This window comes from Pongo abelii, chromosome 10 (genome assembly GCF_028885655.2).
Source record: "Pongo abelii isolate AG06213 chromosome 10, NHGRI_mPonAbe1-v2.0_pri, whole genome shotgun sequence".
Lineage (NCBI taxonomy): Eukaryota > Metazoa > Chordata > Mammalia > Primates > Hominidae > Pongo > Pongo abelii.
In genome coordinates this window covers 129,740,754-129,764,867 of record NC_071995.2, presented here as the reverse complement: position 1 = coordinate 129,764,867, position 24,114 = coordinate 129,740,754, and the positions used below count along the sequence as shown (strand labels likewise).

The 24,114-nt window shown below is 43.6% G+C and overlaps 1 protein-coding gene across 12 annotated transcripts in view; it reads left to right on the top strand.

The window, feature by feature from the left end:
- Positions 1 to 23,589, top strand: part of STX2 (syntaxin 2) — a 50,092-nt gene extending 26,503 nt beyond the window's left edge. For 5 of the 12 annotated variants that reach the window (XM_054527761.2, XM_024256390.2, XM_009248404.3 and 2 more), the window contains 7 exons: positions 4,215 to 4,288; positions 5,885 to 5,993; positions 11,570 to 11,643; positions 11,768 to 11,905; positions 14,444 to 14,554; positions 17,060 to 17,184; positions 21,197 to 23,589. In XM_054527761.2, coding sequence (XP_054383736.1) covers positions 5,918 to 5,993; positions 11,570 to 11,643; positions 11,768 to 11,905; positions 14,444 to 14,554; positions 17,060 to 17,140 — 480 coding nt within the window. In that variant the 5' untranslated portion in view covers positions 4,215 to 4,288; positions 5,885 to 5,917 and the 3' untranslated portion in view covers positions 17,141 to 17,184; positions 21,197 to 23,589. Of the gene's footprint in view, positions 1 to 1,741; positions 2,121 to 4,214; positions 4,289 to 5,884; positions 5,994 to 11,569; positions 11,644 to 11,767; positions 11,906 to 14,443; positions 14,555 to 17,059; positions 17,185 to 21,196 lie in introns of those variants that run through there. The other 7 variants (XM_024256391.3, XM_063712357.1, XM_063712359.1 and 4 more) reach the window with 4 other exon arrangements.
- The last annotated feature ends 525 nt before the right edge of the window (positions 23,590 to 24,114 follow it).

Genomic DNA, 24,114 nt, shown 5'->3' with positions numbered 1-24,114 from the left:
TTGTCATTTTATTCTTTATTGGTTTTTGTTCTTTTACATTTTTAAAAATTAAAATAGTGACTGCTTTAAAATAATTTGTATGTATACTAATTCATATTCAAAAAGATTATGTGTTTGCTTATAAACTGTTATACTGTTACATTTTTGATGACATTTCAGGCTAAGTTGAGGATGTTTGGGAAGGTGAATTGCCAAGCTCTTCTTGAATGGACTCTTTAATTGCTCATTTCTTTCAAACTTTCAGTAGAATTTATTTGATGATGTTTGGCATTCCGCTTTAGCAGCAGTAGTTTTTTGGGAGGCTTATAGCTTTTACATGGGACTTAAACAGAGGTTGCTTTTTCTCAATTTGGTAGAAAACACATTGTATTTGATTTTTGCAGAATGGCATCAAGATAAAAAACAATCTCTGTGCAGATGATAAAATACTTTTATTACGGCAGGTTTCAGATGTGTGCAGAAGCAGAGAGAGGCGACCACAAGCCGACCCCCCAGCTCCACAGTTCTCCATGAGCTCCCACCCCCAACTGCTCCCAGACTATTCTGAAGCCCATCCCAGGCATCTGAGATTTCATCAGTGTGTATTTCAAAAACAGAAGCTTCCCCAAAAGCACAACCACAATTATATCTAGACCCAAATTCATTATAATTACTTAATAGTACAAAATATCCAGGCAGAATTTCCCCAGTGGTCTTACGATTTTTTTTTTTTTTTAAACAGTTTGCTTGAATTGAGTCCCAAATAAGGACCAAACCCTGGCTTTTAAAAATGAGATTCTCCCTTCATGATTTTTCTCTCTGGCACTTTTTCCTTTGGTTGGTGAAACCAGGTCATTTGTCCTACAGAATCTGCCATGCTGCTGATTTTGCTGATTTTACCTCTGCAGCACATTTAATAGGCTCTGCTGTCCTCTGAATTTGCTGTAGGTTGGTAGTTAAATTCTCCAAGCTTTATCTGATTCAGGTATTTTTTGTGGGTTTTTAAAATGTAAAGATGCAGCATCTGATTACAGATTTTATGTCCTCATGGTTACGTTAAGATGTTAATGGTGGCCGGGCACGGTGGCTCACGCCTGTAATCCCAGCACTTTGGGAGGCCAAGGCGGGTGGATCACGAGGTCAGGAGATCGACACTCATCCTGGCTAACACGGTGAAACCCTGTCTCTACTAAAAATACAAAAAATTAGCCGGGCGCAGTGGCGGGTGCCTGTAGTCCCATCTACTCAGGAGGCTGAGGCAGAAGAATGGCGTAAACCCGGGAGGCGGAGCTTGCAGTGAGCCGAGATCATGCCACTGCGCTCCAGCCTGGGCAAAAGAGCAAGACTCCGTCTCAAAAAAAAAAAAAAAAAGATGTTAATGGTGACATTAACATTTTTTCTTGGCTCTAAGTAAGTTCAGTAAAATTTTAAATAAGATATAACATTCTTTTCTATTCTGTGATATTGTCAAAAATGGATGATTATTTCCAAGATCCATAATTCATTCGAAGTTGCAAGCAGTAATATCCTGATTTTTTTTTTTTTTTTTTTTTTTTTTTTTGAGACAGAGTCTCACTCTGTCACCCAGGTTGAAGTGCAGTGGCACAGTCGCGGCTCACTGCAACCTCCACCTCCCGGACTCAAGCGACAATCCTGCCTCAGCCTCCTGAGTAGCTGGGACAACAGGCGCCCGCCACCACGCCTGGCTCATTTTTGTATTTTTAGTAGAGATGGGGTTTCGCCATGTTGGCCAGGCTGGTCTCGAACTCCTGACCTCAAATGATCTGCCCGTCTAAGCCTCCCAAAGTGCTGGGATTATAAGCATGAATATCCTGATTTTATTATTCCTTCTTTGTTTAGTTGCTGGAATAGTTATTTAAAAAGAAACCTTTCCCCTTCAACTCTTGAATTGGGTAGTTTGGAGAATTTAACTATGAGCCCACAGTAAATACAGAGGACAGCAGAGCCTACTGAACATGTTGCAGGGTGAAATCAGCAAAATGTGCAGTGTGGCAGGTTCTGTAGGATGAATGACCTGGCTTCTCCAACCAAGGGAGCCAAAGCACATTCTGGGTCACAGATCATGGGGGACAGAGAGGATCAGCGTTGGACTCTCTCTCTCTCTGGTATAATTTTCATAGGTCGATTGGTTCCCTGGAGTCCTCCAGAGATGACCAGGGAGAGTCTGTGTTGCTGCTTCTCGTCCATCATCGTGAACACGTGGATTTAAACACATCTGATGTTTTCATTGCTGTATTATCCTTAATGCTCAGATGGTCTCTTTGGCTAGTAGGGTAGACTCTTGAGTCCTTTTGGTAGGCCCCTCATTGTCTGTGACAGCCTTTCCACTTTTTGCTGTGACAAAAGTCCCCATGCTCATTTCACCCCTTTCCTGCCCTGGGCCTGGCATCAGCCATTTCCCCAGGGAGCCCTGCTCCTGTGTCTAAAGAATGTTATCTAGACACCAAGGTCAGCATGCTGGGGAATGTATTGCTATACATGACGATGACCTGACCATTCTTTCCTAGGCTTTTTCAGTGGACCGGGCCAAGATTTTTTTTTTAACAGATAAAATGAATCATGATTTGTTACTGAGAATCCAAATTAAATTAAGAATAAAGGAAGGACTAAAAAAAATTTTTTTGAAAGGATTTTTACTTAATACGGGCAATATTACGTCTTTATCTCCTTTCAACTATGCCCCAAATTCTGGTTCTCACTGACACATAATTATTCACTTGTTATTCATAGTACACACACAACAGACTCAATTATGCCAGTATCTACTGTCAAGAGTATGATTACTTAAAGGTTTATTTTTAATTTTTTTTGTCATTCTTTTTGTCTGTAGGTATATCCCACTGGGCTATATAATCAAATTACTTTTTGTTGTTGTTGTTATTGTTTGACCTGGGGTCTTGCTGTGCTGGCCAGGCTGGAGTGCAGTGACTGTTCACCAGTGTGATCATAGCACACTACAGCCTCGAACTCCTAGGCTCAAGTGATCCCCCCCAGCACTTGTGACTACAGGCACACGCCACTGTGTCCAGCTACAAATTACTGGGATTTAAAGTTACTTTGAATAGTTTTTCCTCTGTGTGTTTGTTTATTTTTTTGAGACAGAGTTTCGCTCTTATCCCCTAGGCTGGAGTGCAATGGCGCTATCTCGGCTCACTGCAACCTCCGCCTCCTGAGTTCAAGCAATTCTCCTGCCTCAGCCTCCCGAGTAGCTGGGATTACAGGCACCCGCCACCACGCCCAGCTAATTTTTGTATTTGTAGTAGAGACAGGGTTTCACCATGTTGGCCACGCTGGTGTCGAACCCCTGGCCTCAAGTGATCCGCCTGCCTTAGCCTCCCAAAGTGCTGGGATTACAGGCGTGAGCCACTGCACCCGGATCCTCTATGTGTTTATATCATTAACTTGACTTACTGTTAGGTTTGTTTTATTTTTCCTTTGAAGTTTAGGGATTAATTTTTTTTTAATTTAATTTTGCATTAAGTTTTGTGAAGTATTTATGTCATTCTGAAATCAAATATATAAAACATATTCAGAGTCTAGCTTCTTTCTTCGTTGTCCCCTTGTTTCTCCTTTCCCTTTAGTGGTACCCAGTTTTAAAATTTGTTGGTTATGTTTCCATTTTTTTGTATGAGTAAATACATATTTGTATATGTGTGTGTATATATGTGTGTATCTGTGTATATGTGTGTGCATATATATGTGTATATATATATATCTGTGTGTATCTACATATACATGTTTCCTCTTGATGGGGTTGAGTGCAGTGGCTCACACCTGTAATGCCAGCACTTTGGGATGCCAAGGCAGGCAGATCACTTGAGCTCATGAGTTCGAGACCAGCCTGGGCAACATGGCAAAATCCCGTCTGTACAAAAAATACAAAAATTAGCTGGATGTGGTGGCACACGCCTGTAATCCCAGCTACTCGGGAGGCTGAGGTGGGAGGACTGCTTGAGCCCGGGAGGCGGAGGTTGTAGTGAGCCGAGATTGTGCCCCTGCACTGCAGCCTGGGTGATAGAGCCAGACCTTGTCTCAAAAAATAATTTCCTATTGAGAGATTGTCTTTTTAGTAGATTGTTTTAAAAGATCACTTGTTCATTAGCTTTAGTTTTATAAAGATACTTCAAAGATAAGAAATAAAAGGAATTTGAAGTCAGGCTTAGAACATTTTCATTTTTAAATTTGGAAGGTAATTATTTCCTATTTGTTCCTAGCTATTGAACAAAGTTTTGATCAGGATGAGAGTGGGAACCGGACTTCAGTGGATCTTCGGATACGAAGAACCCAGGTTTGCTATCAGCCTCGTTTAGATTGAAGTAATGTCGCAGAATAAGTGTTTTTACTTTCTTCTTGTAGACTCTGAATAATTTCATCTTTACTGTCATGCTTATCCTCATGGTATTTCTGCACAAAAATAATATAGCATTGTAAAACAAAAGTATCCGAGACAGGTTTATTTTGCCAAAGTTGAGGACACACTTGGAAAAAAGAACTACAAATTAGAGTAGGATCTGTGGTTTGTGCCTTTCCTGAAGAGGGTTTTGAGGACTTCAGTATTTAAAGGGGAAAGAGTGGGCAGGAGAGGAAGGAGGAAAGGGGAAAAAAAGAGAGAAAAAGCGGGGGTAGGCGGCGAGGTGGCCACGCTGTTGTGAGGCTTTGCTCAGTGCTCACTGCGTTCACATTTCACATGTGGGAAGAGAGGAGTGGGGTCGATTCTGCACTCCTCCGATGCCCAGATTCGCCTCTTACCTGGGCCAGTGTGAGCCTGAGTTGAGGGAGGAGCTATACATGCATTTCTCAGGGTGGGCTGAGGGTGACTTCTAGTCTTGTCTTTGTCCTGTACCTGTGAAGATAAGCGGCTAATGTACATTGTCAGGGTGAGATTCTGCAGAACTCTGTTTTAGAGTTAGTTTTTGGTGGGGGGGATATGGATTCTGAAAGATTCTGGGACCTACGAGGAATTTCCTCGTGAGCACTTTGTGCGGGAGGCTGCTGGGGAGATGTGCGGCCTTCTGTCACTGCAGCCATCTGTTTGGGAAGAGGAGGGAGGGCAGTGTTTTGCGTGACTCAGTTCCCAAGCTTAACTGTCCCTTTGGGGTAGTAAATGTGAGGTCCTGCGATTTTATTTTCCTTTCACAGTATTTATAGAACATCCCTTTATTGTGAAGAAAAATCTATTCAGTCCATCAACAGAGTTCTATTCCGAAGGGTATGGAATTATCCAAATGATTTTAGTGTTTGTGGTAAGGCCGCCACGTTTTAGTGGTTTGTGGTACAGCCCAGAGGAAGACAGAGCCCTGAGGCCTCGAGGGCACGAGGCAATGAAGCACGCGAGCTCTGGGGTCCGCTTGCCTGGGTCCCCTCATGGGCACAAGGCGATGAAGCACGCGGGCTCTGGGGTCCATCTGCCTGGGTCCCCTCATGGGCACAAGGTGATGAAGCACACGGGCTCTGGGGTCCACCTGCCTGGGTCCCCTCATGGGCACAAGGTGATGAAGCATGCGGGCTCTGGGGTCCATCTGCCTGGGTCCCCTCATGGGCACAAGGTGATGAAGCACACGGGCTCTGGGGTCCACCTGCCTGGGTCCCAGTGCTGATCCGTGTTTATCAGAAAAACCTGTGACCTTGGGCTAATGACCTTTAAGTCATGGTTTTCTTTAAGTAGGGATGTGACTGGCATAGTAGGGCTCTTGTGAAAATTAGGTAAGATCATGCACGCAAAGTTCTTAGCACAGATGCTGCCATGGGGACTTTGCCATTGTCATTTTCCATTTGCAGGAGCAGAATAACATGTAGTTTGAGTTTCCAAAATGCATGTCTTGCATGTCACTTTCAGTAGAAGGCATGGCCCTCAGATACGAATGTAGTTTTCCTGTGTTGTTAGCATTCGGTGCTGTCTCGGAAGTTTGTGGAAGCCATGGCGGAGTACAACGAGGCACAGACTCTGTTTCGGGAGCGGAGCAAGGGCCGCATCCAGCGCCAGCTGGAGATAAGTGAGTAATGGAGACTCCGCCTTTGTTGAAATCATGTTTTTCTCCCTTAAGGTCTCACTTCAAATGACTTTAACTTCAGAAAAGGAAATCCATGTCTATTTTCACCAATACTGTAAAACCCAAAGACCGCTCGTAGCTTCCTGTGCCGTGAGTCAGGCAAACCTGTTCTTCCTGTCTTCAGGAAGTCCTAAGCGGTGGGGTTTACCTTGCTTATTGCCGTTGCTTTTAGAGTTTCAGGGAGATTGGGTGAGTGCTCAGTCATCTCCTCTTTGAGTGTTTCTGTGTTCTCAGTCCTGTCCTGCCCTGGTTCGGGGGCATCTTCATGGCTCTTCACATCTCTCCTTGTCTGTGAGCAGAGGCAGTGGCCCTATTGCCCCAGACTCTTTTCAGGGGTGTCTGTGGGGACAGTCGGCTGTGGCAGTGGAGATGGCGCCTTCTTTGGGGACAGACGGGTCTGTTTCAGGGATAAAGGTTGGTCAGGTTTGCAGACTCCCCACTGTGAAAGATTGGGGTTCCCAAGCTCGGGTCCTTCAGCTGTGACACAAACCCACTGCGAGGACATCCCACCGCAGCTACTCTGCCTCTCCCCATGAGATTGGGGGCTGTGAACAGCTGCTCATGAGCCTCAGGTTGCCTGCTGTGCTGTGAGTAGGAAATCCCTTTGTCCCTGACCTGGGGCCTTGGACCTTCTGCCGGCCTCCACGGAGCCCTGGCAGGCCAGAGTGTCAGCTCACAGGTCAGATGAAGCCTCAGGCCCATCCCGGCTCCCGACGCCGCACATCCCCCTCAGAGAATGTTGTCATACGCCCGCCAGGCCGCTTGACCTTGTCCCACAGCTCAGCGAGGTTCCTCATGTTTTAGATACTCTTTTCCAGTGTGTTTGGTTTTGGTCAGTTTCTCTTCCTTGTCTGGTCTGATCTGCCTTTAACCTCCTCTGGTGTATGTTTCATCTGAGCCGCTGTGGTTTCTGTTGCTAGTTCTGCTGGGTGTTTTACATGTCTCCTGTGTTGCTCCCCACCGTACACTTGGGACGCACTTGTAGTAACTTGTCACGTCTTTGTCTGCCAACTCCAGTGTCCTGTCTGCTCTGGTTGGTTGATTTCCTTCCTTTGTGTGGCTTGTGTTTTCCCGCTTCTTTGCGAGCTTGGTAAGTTTCGAGTGTGTGCCAGACATTGTGAATGTTACTTTGTTGGGTGCTGAGTATTTCTGTATTTTGAGTATTTTTGTAAATCTCCTTGGGCTTTGTTTTAGAATGTAGTCAAATCACATGAGCATGGTTTAACCTTTGGGATCTTGCATTTAGAGGGAGCAGAGCAGCTTTATTTGAGGGCCTGTTGTTCCTCACTCCTGAGGCAAGACCCTTCTGAGCACCTGCTCTGATGGCCGTGAACCTCATGGCACCCTGGTCTGCCTGGCAGCGTGTTCCCTGTGGCACGCCGGTCAGCACTCCAGTGAGCATGCGGGGTCTGTGCAGCTCGCTCTCTGCATTTCTCTCATCTCTCGTACTCCATCTTGCAAATCCAGTTGCCTTGGTCTCCCCTGAGCTCTGTGCCTTTGCCTTAGGACCTCCCCTGGGCTCCACCTGGGCCCTGTCTGCTCTGTGGCTGACACGAGAGTTCTGTCTGAGGGCAGCAGCAGGCTCACCTGGCTTGTTTCCATCTGTTGGGAATCAGTGTGTGGCCTGATGCTCAGTGTCTTGGAAATCATTGTTTTGTAGATTTTGGTGGGTTTGTTATTGTTATTTCAAGTGGCAGGGAAAATACGGTCCCTGTTGTTCCATCCTGGCAGAAATGCTCAATCATGATGTCGACTAGACTGCTTTTCTATGAAAAAGTTTTTACAAACCACTTTGACTTCAGGGATCTGTTAGTACTTTTTAAAGTGAAAGTCATTATTACAGGCAGCCGGTTGCACTGTGAGGGTTTATGCTCTGGGACTCTGTGGTGAGCACTTTTCTAGCACAGAGTTCCCCAGCCTGGGGTTGAAGGCCCCACACCATCTCTCCTGCAGGTCTGTCCTGTCTTCACTCCCCATGTGAATCCGGTGGCGTGATCAGATCGCCTAAGTCTCTTCTCTCTTTCCCACATTATTCTATCTCAGCCCACAGAATTCATTTCCAGTTTCTTCTCTTGCAATCATACTCTATCGAATGCAGTACTGTTTGTGAAAGTGTCTTAGAAGCAATGACGTGTCATGTACATGTTGGGAGTTTTTTTAGTAATTCCTTTAAGTCTGTTAAATTCTAAACCCCCCATGTGGCTATTCCGAAGTGAGCAGGTCTATGCAAACTCACCCCCAAAGGCTGAGCGAGCTGAGAGGCCAAAGAAAGAGGCTAACAAATCCAGTTTCTCAGAAGGAAACATTGGTTAAGGACGTACGAACAGAAGCCCCCGAGAGACAGAGACGGTGGATCCCACAGCCGCCTGCCCTCAGAAAGCGTTCTTTATACGGCAGGCTTTCAGGGTAGAACGTGTGCAGCCGGCCCTGTCTTCTGACTTGCTTGACAAGACTTGCGACCACTGGTCAGGTTGGATGAGCATCTTGATGAGAGGTTGCCTGTGCCGGAGGCATCGTCTTCAGACCTTGTTGCAGAACAGCTTGGCGTGCACAGTCAAACATTGGTCATCACAGCGGTTTTGCTTCAGGATGGCGTCACTCTGGCCACACAGCGGGCTGTCTTCATGCGGTGGTCTTCTCCAAATCCTTGCACCTAAAACCATTTTGTCCCGTTTCTTTCTTCCTTCTGTCAGCCCTGTCATCAGGCAGGTTTCTTACCTTGTATCACAGGATATCTTTTCTTGTGCTGTATGCTTTATTTCTTCAAATGGCAAGTGAGTTTCTTCTTGGACCAGGGCATGTTACGTAGGTCCACAGTGCTTTCTCTGGAATGGTTGGGGCTGTATGTGTTTCAGAGTTCAGAATTTTTCAGATTTTAGGAAGATAGTACAATGTATAAGAGATGTATTATGTAATCCCAGGTGGGGTCTAGGACCGCACCCTGTAATCAGGCACATTCACATAGCTCTCCAGTGAAGTGTGAATATTCACAGTAAGGGGGATGAGTTAAGATTATAAATAGCCATGACTCAGTTTAGGTCAGATTTTGCCACTCATTGAATTTCGACATCAAGCTTAAGGAAAACCCAGTTTTCATAATGTTTTGGATTTCAGCATTCTGGATAAGGAATTATGAATGTACACTGCATTTCACATGCCATAACCCCAGGCTGTTTCTCAGACTTAGCAGTTAGCCAGTGGGAAGAGCTTTGAGCTTTGTGAACATGAGACATGAACTGTAAGTTTTAGGTTTTTTTTAGTTTTTTTTTTTCTTTTTTTGGAGAGAGAGTTCTCATGCTGTCACCCAGGCTGGAATGCAATGTTGTCATAACCACTTATTGTGGCCTTGAACTCCTGGACCCAAGGGATCCTCCCACCTCAGTCTCTCGAGTAGCTGGGACCACAGAAGCACATCACCATACCTGGCTAATTTCATTTTTTGTAGAGATGAGGTTTTCATTGTGTTGCCCAAGCTGAAATTTCTAGTTTTGATGATTATATTTTACATTATTTAAAACAATTTTCATGTTTTTAAAAAAGCAAAGCAAAACTCAGAGAATCTCCTTATTGAGCTATTTTGAATCGATTTTTAAGTTTTATTTTATTTTTTGTAGAGATGGGGTCTTGCTATGCTGCCCAGGCTAGTCCCAAACTCCTAGCCTCAAGCAATGCTTCCACCTTGGTTTCCCAAAGCACTGGGATTATACACGTAAACCACCATGTGTGCCCTTAAATAGATTTTTAAATGATTGAGAATTACCTCCCAAAAAACAGTGTAAGTAAACAAATTTTGCAATTTACTAACTTTAAAACTTTTTTCATTAAATGACATCTCAACAACTTTATTGAGAAGTAAATCTCTTAATATGTGAATGATATTTGGAGCATACAATTAATTCAGTGGTTTTTGGTGTATTTCCACACACAATCAATTTAAAACACTTTTATCAACCCAAAAAGAAACTTCAGCCCCACCACCAGTCATTCCCCATTTCCTCTTCTCCTAGCCCAAGGCAGCTGCATTCTACTTTTTAGCCCTGTACATTTTCCCATGTTGGATGTTTCGTATAAATGGAATTAGACACTGTGTGTTGTGTGACTGACTTCTTTCCTGTAACAGTTTTTCCAAGGTCTCACCGTGGGGTAGGCAGGGCGTGGTGGCTCACATGTGTACTCATCCCAGCATGTTGGTTGGGAAACCAAGGTGAGAGGATCGCTTGAGGCCAGGAGTTCAAGACCAGCTTGACAACATAGCAAGACCCCGTCTCTGTAAAAAAAAATTTAAAAATAAACCAGGCATGGGTGTGTGCCTATAATCTCAGTCACTTGGGAGGCTGGGGCAGGAGGATTGCTTGAGCCTAGGAGGTCAAAGCGGCAGTGAGCTGAGATTGCACCACTACACTCCAGTCTGGGTGACAGTGAGACCCTATCTCTATTAAAAAAATAAAAAGGGCTGGGTACGGTGGTACACCCCTGCAATCCCAGCACTTTGGGAGGCTGAGGCGGGCAGATCACTTGAGGTCAGGAGTTCGAGACCAGCCTGGCCAAAATGGTGAAACCCCGCCTGTACCAAAAAATACAAAAATTAGCCAGGCGTGGTGGCGCACACGTGTAGTCCCCGCCACTCAGGGCTCTGAGGCATGAGAATTGCTTGAACCTGGGAGGAAGAGGTTGCAGTGAGCTGCGATGTTGCCCCTGCACTCCAGCCTGGGCGACAGAGTGAGACCCTGTCTCAAAAAACAAAACAACAAAAACCAAAAGTGTCCTTTTTTTTTGTGGCTGAATTGTACGTGAGTGTGCAGCTAGACCGCAGTTCGCTCTGTCAGGCATCGGGGCTGAATCGTATGTCAGTGTGCAGCTAGACCGCAGTTTGCTCCGTCAGGCATTGGGGGATGGACGTTTGCGTTGTTTCCACTTTTTGGCAATTATGAATAATGCTGCTTATTAGATGACATTTGAATTATGACATTTATTCATTTACTTTTGTCTTCTGTGGCACAAACTATGAAAAATAGTAATTAACAATTAGGTTTCCAAAAACCCATGTACGTGTTTCTTAGAAGTCATTACGCATTTAACTCAAAAGGAAAGCATTAACTTCCAAAACATGGAAAGTGTTCAGGCATCTGATTCTCATTACGTGGACTTTATTGACCCCCATTTAATACATGCTACATTCAGCTCAACCCCCTTTTACATGAGGCGGAGTTAAACTCTTAGGGAAACCAGTGTGCTGAGACATTGTTTACCGACCTCCTTTCTGCAGTTGTTTCTCACTAGTATTAAAATGAAATTTTATTGTTTATAACAGTTATAAAGTTTCTCGGAGTATTTTCAGTTCTTCCTGCTCCTCAATCTTAGGTTCACTTCTCATTGTCAATATCTGCTTAAGAAAAGGTTAAAAAAATTACTGAAAAATGCTAACAACTACGATTGTAGTTGCTAACTTATGGTTGCAAATGGCTTTGTTTTTAAATTGTGCCGCATTCTGAGTGGGGCTCTGGTTGCGGGTCTTTCAGCTGGGAGAACCACCACAGACGACGAGCTAGAAGAGATGCTGGAGAGTGGGAAGCCATCCATCTTCACTTCCGATGTGAGTGGGGGCGCAGCCCTGTGGCTCCATGTCCTCTTCTGTAGACAGAGCTTTTTAAAAACCCTTTAACTTCCAAACCCATCATAAGTTTATTAATATTATCTTTTATTTTCATTTTTCCAAGATTATATCAGATTCACAAATTACTAGACAAGCTCTCAATGAAATCGAGTCACGTCACAAGGACATCATGAAGCTGGAGACCAGCATCCGAGAGTTGCATGAGATGTTCATGGACATGGCTGTGTTTGTGGAGACTCAGGTAGTTACAGACTCTTGCATTCTCCAAGAGAGATGTCAGTCATGTGTAAAATCTTACTGCATCCCACTCTATCTAGTGGGTGTATCTATGAAAGCTGTTATTTTGGATCCACCAAATTCAAGTTAATTGCAGTATTATATGTGATGCTGAAATGCTGGAAGCAGCTTTAACAGGTGAACTGTTAACAGAAAGGGACTGGCTCAGTTGATTAAATTATGGAGTGTTCATAGGTCAGCCTTTTAGGCAACCATAGGCAACCTAAACTTTATTCATGGAGAATTCTTACTGAAATATGCAGATGTTTGTGCTAGAATTAAGAGAAAAGGGAGATAGAAAGATCTTCTATGTATGCCCGTACATATGTATGAGTACATAAACACAAACATGTGGCACGAGCTCGGCTCCATAAAACAGTATTCACAGAAGGAAAGGCGTATATCAAACAGTGTAATGGCAGTGAGACTATGGGAATTTTAATCTTCTCTAAAAGTATTTATTTTCAGATTTTCTATAAGGAGCGTATATTACAGTAATAACTAGGAGAAATGTCTGAAAGAATCAACCCCAAGTGGGGATACAATCTATGACACAGATACAAGCTTATGTCACTTACACGGGGTTTCCCATCTGCCCAGTAACACAGACAGGGAGTGAGAGCAGGTGTGGAAAGGCCCTTCTGAGTGAACTGAAGAGTTAATGCAATTCTTAAAAAATAGAAAACTCCTCTGGGAGGCTGAGGCGGGAGGATTGTTTATGCCCATGAGTTCAGGGCTGTGGTGAGCTATGATCACGCCACTACAGTCCAGCCTGAGTGACAGAGTGAGACCCTGTCTCCAAAAAAGATAAATAAATATATATATATATGTACGTATGTATGTATATATTGAACTCCGTGTAAAGTACGGGATGGATCACAGATCACATGCTCTGTGATGTGCATGGGTATGTTCACACTCGCTCTTTGTCTTTGAATAAGGTCCTCTCGTTATTTTTCAAACACCATGGAGATAAGACTCTGTTGCTGGTTAGGATTCAGCTGACCACCAGGTGAAGCGGAAGCATTTATATCGAACCGTCCTAAGTAAAGGGTTTCCTCACTCGTCTTGAGCCTGGTTTCGGATCTGTTTTGGCTGAAGTCATCCCCTAAGGAGGTTTACATCTGATGGGCTTATTTTCTGAGACTGCCTGGATTGTGTAAGGATAGGAATCCATCCACACACAGGATTGTTCCTGCCTGCTTCAGCAACCTTGTTAAGAAACACTGTTCATTTTGAGGAACTTAATCATGAGAATGTGTGTGAAAAACTCAGGCACCACACCTATTTTTTTTTTTTTTTTTTTTGAGACAGGGTCTTGCTCTGTTGCCCAGGTTGGAGTGCAGTGGTACAATCTTGGCTCACTGCGACCTCTGCCTCCTGGGCTCAAGCAATTCTCCTACCTTAGCCTCCCGAGTAGCTGGGACCACAGGTGTGCACCACCACGCCCGGCTAATGTTTGTATTTATAAGCATTTGCTAGAGGAAACCAACAGCTACACAGAGGGCAGGGATGGGACGATCTTACTCCTTTTTTATTTTGGGGGCCCCATTACCGTTCATTATATGATAAGTGGAGTGTGGGGAGTCTGATTACCATTGGTTACTTATTTCCAGGAAGCATTCCAAAGGAAACCAGCTGGACAGAAAGAACGAGAGATGATTTCTGTAATTACTAAAGCTTTTGTAGTACCTTAGACTTCAATTGTAATTGCTCTATACCAAATGCATTGCATTAAGCTCTGTTAGAAAAATGGCTGTATCCCTGGCTTTGTTTCACTGTTTCCTTTTAGAAGTCTGTTGGTATTGCATTATATTGACTCATCTAATGCAAATGTATGCATAGTCAGAGATTACTAGTAAGTTGAAGTTTGTGACTGAGTGAGTTAACTCTCCGTCATTCTTCAATGCTTTACGATTCACTGCTGCAGGTTGTGTCTGTGGACAGAAAACCAGGTAATACGTTTCCTCCCTCACACTTTGCTGAATTCACCTCCATTTACATTTTGCTCATTAATGTAGTCAACTGAGTGTCAGATGTGAGCTATGCTCAGTTTACTGATTTAAAGAAGTAGTTACAATTTTCTACTTTGTGGAAAGGATGTCATTCTTTGTACATTGTCTGTCTGTGCATAATGGTAAAATACTAGTTCAGCCAAAAGCTGGCTGCCTCCCTTCACCCTGCCCGTCTGTCGAAAGTGTCTGCGTGTTAAAGGTATCTCAGAATTGACTTGAGATGCCTTTAATTATCAGCATGGTGGCCCATTCCTTTTTGTTCTTTTTAAAATATAAATTGAGTTTTGATTGCTTTGCACTGGCACATGTATAATGGCCTCATCTTATAATGGCCTCATCTTTTATCTTTCTGTAAATGTGAAAAAAACCCTCAGTATCCATTACATGCACATCGTGTTTATATAAAAACTTTGTTCTATGGTTGTCTTAAAGATACATAATTAAGCAATTTGAAAATGTCTTCTAAGTTTGAAACTTTTTGTTTTAAGGGTGAAATGATCAACAACATAGAAAGAAACGTTATGAATGCTACAGACTATGTAGAACACGCTAAAGAAGAAACAAAGAAAGCTATCAAATACCAGAGCAAGGCGAGAAGGGTGAGTTTGGCTTCGAAGAATTAAGCTGCATTTTTCTGTTCATTTGGTTTCAAGTTGTAATACATGGATGTAAGCCTGCCTAAAAGGTATTCCAAGAAATAATTAATTAAATAAATGTTTTCTTTTAAAATGGAAATAATTCTTTTTGCTAAAAGTTTAAAAGGTTTATTAGGTGAATTATTTGTAGTATAAACCCTTTTGTGTTCTAAGTAATTGAAACCCTAGGGCTGGGCGTGGTGGCACGCCTATAATCCCAGCACTTTTTTTTTTTTTTTTTTTTTCGAATTGGAGTTTCGCTCTTGTTGCCCAGGCTAGTAGAGTGCAATGGAGTGATCTCGGCTCACTGCAACCTCAGCCTCCTGGGTTCAAGTGATTCTCCTGCCTCAGCCTCCTGAGTAGCAGGGATTACAGGCACCCGCCACCACGCCAGGCTAATTTTGTATTTTCAGTAGAGATAGGGTTTCATCATGTTGGCCAGGCTGGTCTTGAACTCCTGACCTCAAGTGATCTGTCCATCTCGGCCTTCCAAAGTGCTGGGATTACAGATACTTTGGGAGTGAGCCACGGTGTCCGGCACCAAATTGTTGGCTACACATTTGATGCAATGAACATTTATTTTTAATTTAGGTTATTCGTGAATTCTTGGTTTGGAGGAAAGAAGAGAATTATTTGAGACCGTGGACCTGCAGTCTTAGGTAGCACCCACTTAAAGGGATCCTCAAAAGAAGGGAGCCCCTTTCACTCAAGATGCACAGACTTTGCATTAAAAAGGGTTCAGGGAACCCTGTGTGATTTTTTTGTTACGGGGCAAAAATTTAAAACTTACTCTCCTAACTTAGGCATTTTATGATAGTGCCTCTGACACTGGAGAGATTATGGGTTTTCCACATTGTCACCTCCTTGTGCTAATACACAGAGAGGCTGATTTTCACCATGTTAGGAAAAAATGGAGTGAGTGGATGCACCTCCAGGTGATGGCCCTGAGACGCACCCCCGGGCTGCAGGCTCAGCCGCCAGGGCACACCCTCACTCACACCCCCGGTCTGCAGGCTCAGCCGCCAGGGCACACCCTCACTCACACCCCCGGGCTGCAGGCTCAGCCGCCAGGGCACACCCTCACTCACACCCCTGGGCTGCAGGCTCAGCCGCTAGGGCACACCCTCCGCTTTTCCTGGGTATGTCTAAGTATGCTCGTCATCTCTGAAATGCCAGACATGGTTTGTCACGTTATTTCATTTATTGCTTTAAAAAAATTGGCCCCTAATGTAAATTGAGGTGAAGGGATACCTGTATAAAGTGCTTAACTTAGTTCCAGGCCTAAGTCAGCTTTCATTAAAAACAGGCAGTCCTGTTCATTTTCTCCGTGACCTGAACACGTCAGTCTGGTGAAAACGATAGTGAAAGTTCATTGGTTTTACAAAGGAGGAAGGTGGTGGGTGTGATACGTTTTCATTTTCCTCTGTGGATGAGCAAGCCTGGCTCTGTGAGGTGATTGGGGTCTATGCGGTACCTGGCGTATAAACTCTTCAGAGACATGATGCCTGTTTCAGAAATGACACTGTCTTTTTGATTAGATGCCTACTAATGGAACCCTCCTGGCTTGTCTCCCTGTCTCCTTGCCGCTCAAATGCTTTGCTGCTGCCCCTGGCTCAGGTGTGGGTCGTCCCCACTCCTAGTGTCCTGCATTTATTCTCGGGGAGCCATGTGGCCCTCAGAGGGAGGCCAGGCAATGTTTGTAGAAGGGTTTTTTTTTCTGTGTGCTATGTCAGGAGCAGTGAAGAAGTAACTGCCAAGAACATAAAAGAAGGAGCGAAAGGCCGAGTACTCAGCGTGTAGGGGCTTCGTGACAAGGCAGCGGGGCTCTCCGTCACTGAGCTAGCAGGCCCATACCTCTGTACATGCGGAAAACTAACTGCATGTCTCAGTCATCAGAAATGTGGCAAAATGACATGGTCGTGCTGTCCCCATGGATGAAACCTGAAATAACAGTTACATAGCAGCTTAAAGCCAAGTAGTCTGACCTTATTAAGTCACTCTCTCAAGAAGTCGCCCAACAGTATTAAGCAGTATCCTGTAACTTAGCTTCTAAAGTGAGTTCTGATGGGTTGTTTTGCTTTATTTTATTTTATTTTATTTTTTTGAGATGGAGTCTTGCTCTGTTGCCCAGGCTGGAGTGCAGTGACACGATCCTGGCTCTCTGCAACCTCCGCCTCCTGGGTTCAAGTGATTCTCCTGCCGCAGCCTCCTGAGTAGCTGGGATTACAGACCCACGCCCGGCTGGTTTTTGTATTTTTAATAGAGACAGGGTTTCGCCATGTTGGCCAGGCTGGTCTCAAACTCCTGACCTCAGGTGATCCATCCGCCTCGGACTCCCAAAGTGCTGGGATTACAGGCATGAGTCACCACACCCAGCCAGGTCGTTTTATTTTAAATGAAGGATGTCTTTTAATGTGGCAATATGAAATTAACCATGCATGATATAATCAGCTTGCTTTTCTTTGACAGAAAAAGTGGATAATTATCGCTGTGTCAGTGGTTCTGGTTGCCGTAATCGCTCTAATTATTGGCTTGTCAGTTGGCAAATGATGGTGTGGATAACGTCAGTGTGCATGCCTCTCTGCCAGGGTGGAGTAAGTAACTCATCAACTAATTTACTTATTAACTTTTGCAATTAACCAATAATAGCGTTTGCTTAATTGTAATAGACATAAAACTAATAAAAGCTTGCCAGCCACGCAGTACAGATAATGCCATCTAGTGATACATCTGCCTGTGTGCTGATTCTAGTGCCCAGCCACTATGTTTACTGAGAACAAGCATAGGCTGGGTGGTAACTCATTTTTAAACCAAGGCTACCTTCTTATCCTGTTTTTAAAAGTTTTTTTGAGACAGGGTCTTGCTGTGTCACCCAGGCTGGAATGCAGTGGCGTGATCGTGACTCACTGCAGTCTTGACCTCCTGGGCTCAAACTATCCTCCTACCTCAGCCTCCCGAGTAGCTGGGACTACAGACATGCACCACCACACTCGGCTAATTTAAAAAAAATTATTTTTAGTAGAGATGAGAACTCTCTGTATTGCCCAGGCTGGTCTCGAATTCCTGGCCCTCAGCCTCCCAAAGTGCTGGGATTATAGATAGACATGAGCCACTGTACTCAGCCTGAATCTTTTGTTTTTGATCTAAGGAGACCATTAGCTCTTTACATGTAGTGGATTCTTCATTAAATGTCATAGAAATATCAGTGAAGATTAATTCTCAGTTGTAATGTTTTTTAGCTTTTAGAGTAATTGCAACACTGAAAGGTACTTTATAAAATACACTAACGCATCATTTTATTATGGAATCGAGGGCATGGATTAACACTGAGAAAAACATTGACTGAAAGGAAAATCCTTCGACCTTTATATAAGCAGCATCTATTTTATTTAAAAATATTTCCTTTAATATTAAAAGGAAAATTACGTATTATATTTAGTTAGCATGCCTGTTAATTCTTGAAGAATTCTGAATATAAAAGGTATCAGTTTATTTAAAGAATCATTGCTTTTGCTCACGGTGTGAGTGTCACCTTTCCTAAACTTCAGCGGGCTTTGTCCCCTGGTTTTCTCACGCATTGGGAGCCATCCTTGCACTGGCCTTGAAGTGGGAATGCTGTCGGTGTGTTACAGGTGGACACAGCAGTGATTCCTCTGTAAATGTTTGTTTGGCATGATTCTTGTATTAGACAGTTGTGAACTGTTCCCAGGTGTCTAGAGTGTGGCAAGTCATCCCCGATGAATTTATTCTTGGGTTATGGAAGTGACTGCAGACTTGATAGTCACCCAAGGCTTTTTAAAAAGTTAACATACAGCAGAAAGGAATCATGAGCATGGTTAAGTCTCACTATTGCTTTGTAATCTTTAAGATTTATTCCTTCAACATGGCAACACCCTGTCTCTACAGAAAAAAAAAATCCAAAAACTAATTGGGCATGGTGGCACACGCACCTATAGTCCCAGCTACTCCGGAGGCCGAGGCAGGAGGATCACCTCAGCCTGGGGAGGCTGAGGCTAGAGTGAGCCTAGATCGCACCATGGCACTCCGGCCTGGGTGACAGAGCGAGACCATCTCAAAACAAGAGATTGATATCTTAATGTGAGCATCTGTTATGCTCACCATGCACAGTTACCAGATGACAAGTTTTCAAGTTAGTCTTCTGACATTTATGCAAAAGCCACACAATTACACCTGAAATTACTCCGTAAGGAGCTCTGGGATGCTGCGTGTGTTAACATTCCATTATTAGGCAGTCAGAACTCTCTTACAGTCTGTTTTTATTAGGCAGGATGTTTGTGTAGGATGTTTATTAGGCAAGATGTTCTATTTTTTTCTTCTTAGCTTTGCTGAAAATATTGTACGTGATTTTTCTTCATTGTTATAGTAGTATTTTTCAATATTTTCATGATTCTAACATGTACTTTCTGAGTTTTTTCCTAGTAGCTATAATACGGTTAGTTTAATGTGGTTATACTAAAGATAAAATTACAATTTGTAGTGTGGACACAGTGAAATGCGCTACTTTTCATGGGCACTACTTGGCATTAAGGTTGACTAAAAGAAGGCTCCTCTCAGTGTGAGCCCTGGGGAGTGGGCTTGAAGTCCTGGGCCCTGGGCCTGGCTGGCCATCTCACCCTAGTGTCTGTAAATAAGAATGAACATAGAAGGATCCTCATTCATAAAAAGCAGACCAAAGTGAAACCAGCAGTTATCTTTGCATAGGAAGGCAGTGATGAATGTCCTTAATTTCACCTTTAAAATATTAACATAGCCTTTCATCCTTTAGCAATTGGCCTTCCTGGGGCTGGGTGCTGCCCCTCCCTGCAGGGTGTGCCAGGTGCAGGCCCGTCACCCCGGAGCATGGGTGGGATGCGCTGCTTTAAGGAGACAGGTGGAGTCTTATAGGTATTCGGTGAGAGGGCCCTGGCCCAGACCTGGAGCTGGACTCCCCACGGTGTGCCCTCTCCACTCTCGCTGTCACCAGATTAGATGACTCCTGAGTCCTGTAACCCTAGACTCCATGTAGTTGACAGTCATCCTGAAAGCCAGATGTGGCAGGAAAGCGCACACACGTCGAGCACCCAGACACGTGGCAGGCAGTGCAAGAGCAGCAGGAGATGAGAGCACGATGCGTGGAGCTGACTACAGGTGGCCCAGCTGCCAGCACACTCACTTGCTGAGCAGGAGGGCGCGCGCCTCCCTCTGGAGGGAAGGAAGGCATCACAGAGAAAAGGAAGAAGAGGTTTCTCTAGGAAGGTGCTGAGAGAGGGGCTTAGGAGCGCATGTAGAGGATGAGAGAGTGGCTGGGGCTTCGCAGGAAATGTGCGTGATGTTAACACGGAACCAGAGTTTGAGGGAGGGGCCTCCTGCAGGCAGCTCTCCCCGGTCCTGAGGAGTCACTGGGAGGCTCACCGGGGCCTGCCATGTGCCTCTTGATAACCTTGCGTAACTGACTGAGCCGGCAGTCTTGGAGCTGTCCAGGCTCAGCAAACAGGATTTCTTAGGTAAAAGCACTCGTACATTTGGAACTGTAATTAAAATGATGGATCTCTGCTGTTCAGAAAGAGAACTCAAAGCCCTACAGCGCGGTGCCTCCTGCCGTGTCTTCCTTCCCTTCCCTCAGACAAGCTTCCTGGAGGAGACGCCATTATTAAGCCAAAGGCGGCCTCGCTTTCCTTGTGTGAGGATTCTTGTTAATTTTTAAACAGTGAAATGCTGTGTCGCGCCCGGCTTCCAGACCATCAGTGCGGTGGAAGAATGAATGAATGTCTTGTTGATTGCTTACACGTTTGTCATATTTAAATGTAAAAAATGGATAAGGCCAGGTGCAGTGGCTCATGCCTGTAATCCCAGCATTTCAGGAGGCCAAGGCAGGAAGATCGCTTGAGCCCAAGAGTTCGAGACTAGTCTGGGCAACATAGCAAGACCCCATCTCTTAAAAACATATTTTTTAATTAGCCGGGCAGGGTGGTGCATGCCTGTCATCCAAGCTCCTTGGGACACTGAGGTGGGAGGACTGCTTGAGTCCAGGAGGATGTGTTTGCAGTGAGCCATGTCTGCACCACTGCTCTCCAGCCTGGGCGACAGAGTGACACCTCCTTTCAGAAAAGAAAGAAAAAATAGGATTTTTCAGCCAACAAGAAATTCGTTTAAAGTTTTAAAAATATGTGTAATTCATCCAATTAAAAGCAATCCTGGAGTTTTATTATGATTAAAAGAGTGTCGGCCGGGCGTGGTGGCTCACGCCTGTAATCCCGGCACTTTGGGAGGCTGAGGCGGGTGGATCACGAAGTCAAGAGATTGAGACTATCCTGGCCAACATGCTGAAACCCAGTCTGTACTAAAAATACAAAAATTAGCTGGGCGTGGTGGCGGGTTCCTGTAGTCCCAGCTACTCAGGAGGCTGAGGCAGGAGAATCACTTGAACCCAGGAGGCAGAGGTTGCAGTGAGCCGAGATCACATTCTTTTCTATGACATGGAGGAGTCCTTTCTTGATAATGGATCTATTTTTTAAACTATCCCAAATCCCAGAAGGATTTAGTTAGCAAATGACATTGTTGATTTCTTTGATACATTGCAAATTAATGTTTTTCTTTATCTTGCAGGAAATGATGTTCATTATTATTTGTGTAATTGTTTTGCTTGTGATCCTTGGAATTATCCTAGCAACAACATTGTCATAGCAACCATATCCCAAGAGCCATTTATCCTTGAGACTCAGACCACATCTGCAACCAAATCAGCATCCTGTCATTTCGTGAATGAATCTCAGACGCTGTAACCCGGCATCGAGTGCTGACCTTTTAATGTATGAGTTCATGGAAGAAGCACAACCGAACGTCTTGTTCAGTGAAAGCGCCTTAAGCACAGTGGGTGTGATGCGTGACCCTGAATGACACACTACAGAATGTGAGCAGTGTGAGACTTCTCTCACTGGCCTTGAAATAAGAAAATATTGAACATTTTAATATTAAAAATATTTCAGTGTTACAAATGTGCATGAAGTTTAATTAGGAAGGAATGCTTTATGTTATGAAGCTTTTTTTTTTATTTTTTATTTTTTTATTTGAGACGGGAGTCTCACTTTGTCATCCAGGCTGGAGTGCAGTGATGTGATCTCGGCTCACTGCAACCTCAGCCTCCAGGTTCAAGCAATTCTCCTGCCTCAGCCTCCCGAGTAGCTGGGATTACAGGCATGTGCTAACACACCCAGCTAATTTTTTGTGTTTTTTTTTTTTTAGTAGAGACGGGGTTTTACCATGCTGACCAGGCTGGTCTCAAACTCCTGACCTCATGATCCACCCACCTCAGCCTCCCAAAGTGCTGGGATTACAGGCGTGAGCCACCGGGCAGGCCGTTCTGAAGCTTTTAGATCTCAGGTCTAAGGCTTCCTTTCCCTCCCTCTCCCAGCTAGTATGTGCTAATTAAGAGACCTTTTATACTGTTGTGTTTATTGCCTGTTTGAAGAAATAATTTTTATCACGTTTTTGTAAGATATCTATAATTTTAAATGTTTATAAATTGTTTAATATATTAGCATCTTAATTTACCCCATTTTTATATACTGAATGTGGCCTTTTGAGTGAAATAGGGAGCTTCATGGTGTTGGAGCCACCTTTGTACAGTTGTTTACAAAGTTTCCCATTGTCACAGAAAACATTGGTTGCAAAGCCCCTCAAAGCCCTCAAGTGCCTTCTGTGAGTTGAAATGTGCTGGTGCCCTCCAGAAAAGCCTCGGCCTCAGCTCCATTTCCGCCTGTTCCCTCCCCCGGGATAATGAATGGTTACTGCGCTGTAAAGACCGTGGTCTCTTCACTAAGTAGGAGATTCGAGTTTCCCAGTTTACATGAATAAAGTCTGAATTTAAGACGGTCATGAAACTGAGGTTCAGTACTCTCAGGACTCGAGGAAATTATTCCTGAGACATCGAGTAATTCTTATAAATTTAAACTATTGTACAGATCACATACATGTTGTTAAGTACCTAATGTTTTGCTGAGCTTTAAAAGTTAATTTCCAAAATGTATAGGGATTCATGATAATTAAACCTTTTTATTTCTCATTTTTTCAGTAGAAGAATATGACTTATTTTTAGACTTGTAAAATGTATGAACTGGTGAGCAGACATCTGTTTAGAGAGTCACTAGTCAGAATGTTAAAAGAGTGCATGAAGGATGCCTCAAATATCGTTAACTCTTGTTACTCCTGTATGTGGTGGTGTAAGCATGTGACTTTTAACACCATTTGGTTTGAAACTAATGTAGAGATGCCTGATTCCAAACAGGTGTGGAGAATATTGAATGGCTCAGAAGCTGCGTCCCTTACTTAACACAATGCCGAATCTCCCTCATCCATGACGTGTCCATTGAATCACTCGCTGGTGGCACTGTGTGGCAGTTACTAGGCGAATTCTGCCTCTGACTGTTTTTTTCTTTTGGTCGTCAAACACCCTGTCATGGGATGTGCCCACTGATTTGTGGCTATGTTGAAGGTATCACTTGTCTTGAGGGTTTTCAATATTTCAGGATCATGCTGGTGGCAGCAGGACTCCACGCCTCTGTGGAATCATGTCCATGGGGGGGGGACCTGCCTCCCGTGATGTCCCACCTTTCCTTCAAGGTCCGTCATATGAGTCCTCCCCTTTTACAACACTTATTATGGTATTTTTCAAGTTATTCTTCTTAGATTTGCAGTATCTACTGAAATTTGTGTTTTTATAGTTGAAGTTATGAAAATACTATTTGATTTGTATTTAGATATTTAAGTCACTTGTCCAATGACGTGTGTGTCTAAGCCTCATGTACCGATTTGAAGTCAGACTAAAAATGTATTTACAGATTCACTTGTGACTTTTTAATCGGTTCTTCAAATATTTCATGTTTACATTAAAAATTTCCAGAGAAGCATAGAAGTATTCACTTCCTGCCTTGTCATTTCTGGAAAGATTTTGAGGAGATACTTTATTGCATATTCATTAATAAATTGTTCTACTAGGCAAATTGCTCTTGTGGCTGTTATTATGTGTAATGATGTAATTTTTGAACTATTTGGTAATTTTTTGATTATTAGTGTTATATTATAAGCTTCTGTTGTTCATGGCTCAGTTGTCAGTACCATGCAAGGGACTTGCTGGAATTCCTGCTGTTTCTAACAGATATCAATTCAGTGAATTTGGGCTCTATCTCAAAGTCACTCTGTTTGAATTCTTTTGTCAATTTGACACATTCCATTTGTTAATGGGGGGATCTCCCCGCTCCCCACTATGTTCTGAGTTATTTATCCTCTATACTTAATCCTTATTCAGAGTTTTTCTTATTAAGTAGAATTTCTTTACTTCCTCAACTGAATTCTGATCATATTGGAAAATGACACTTGAAAACCACAATTGAAAAAAAAGAGAAGATAGAACTGGAGAAAACTAATTCATGGAGACAGAGCCCTAGATGTTAATTTTAATCTATTTCTCTATTTCTCCCAGAATGAATTTCCTTTCAAATCAGTCTTGACGTGTACATTCAATAATT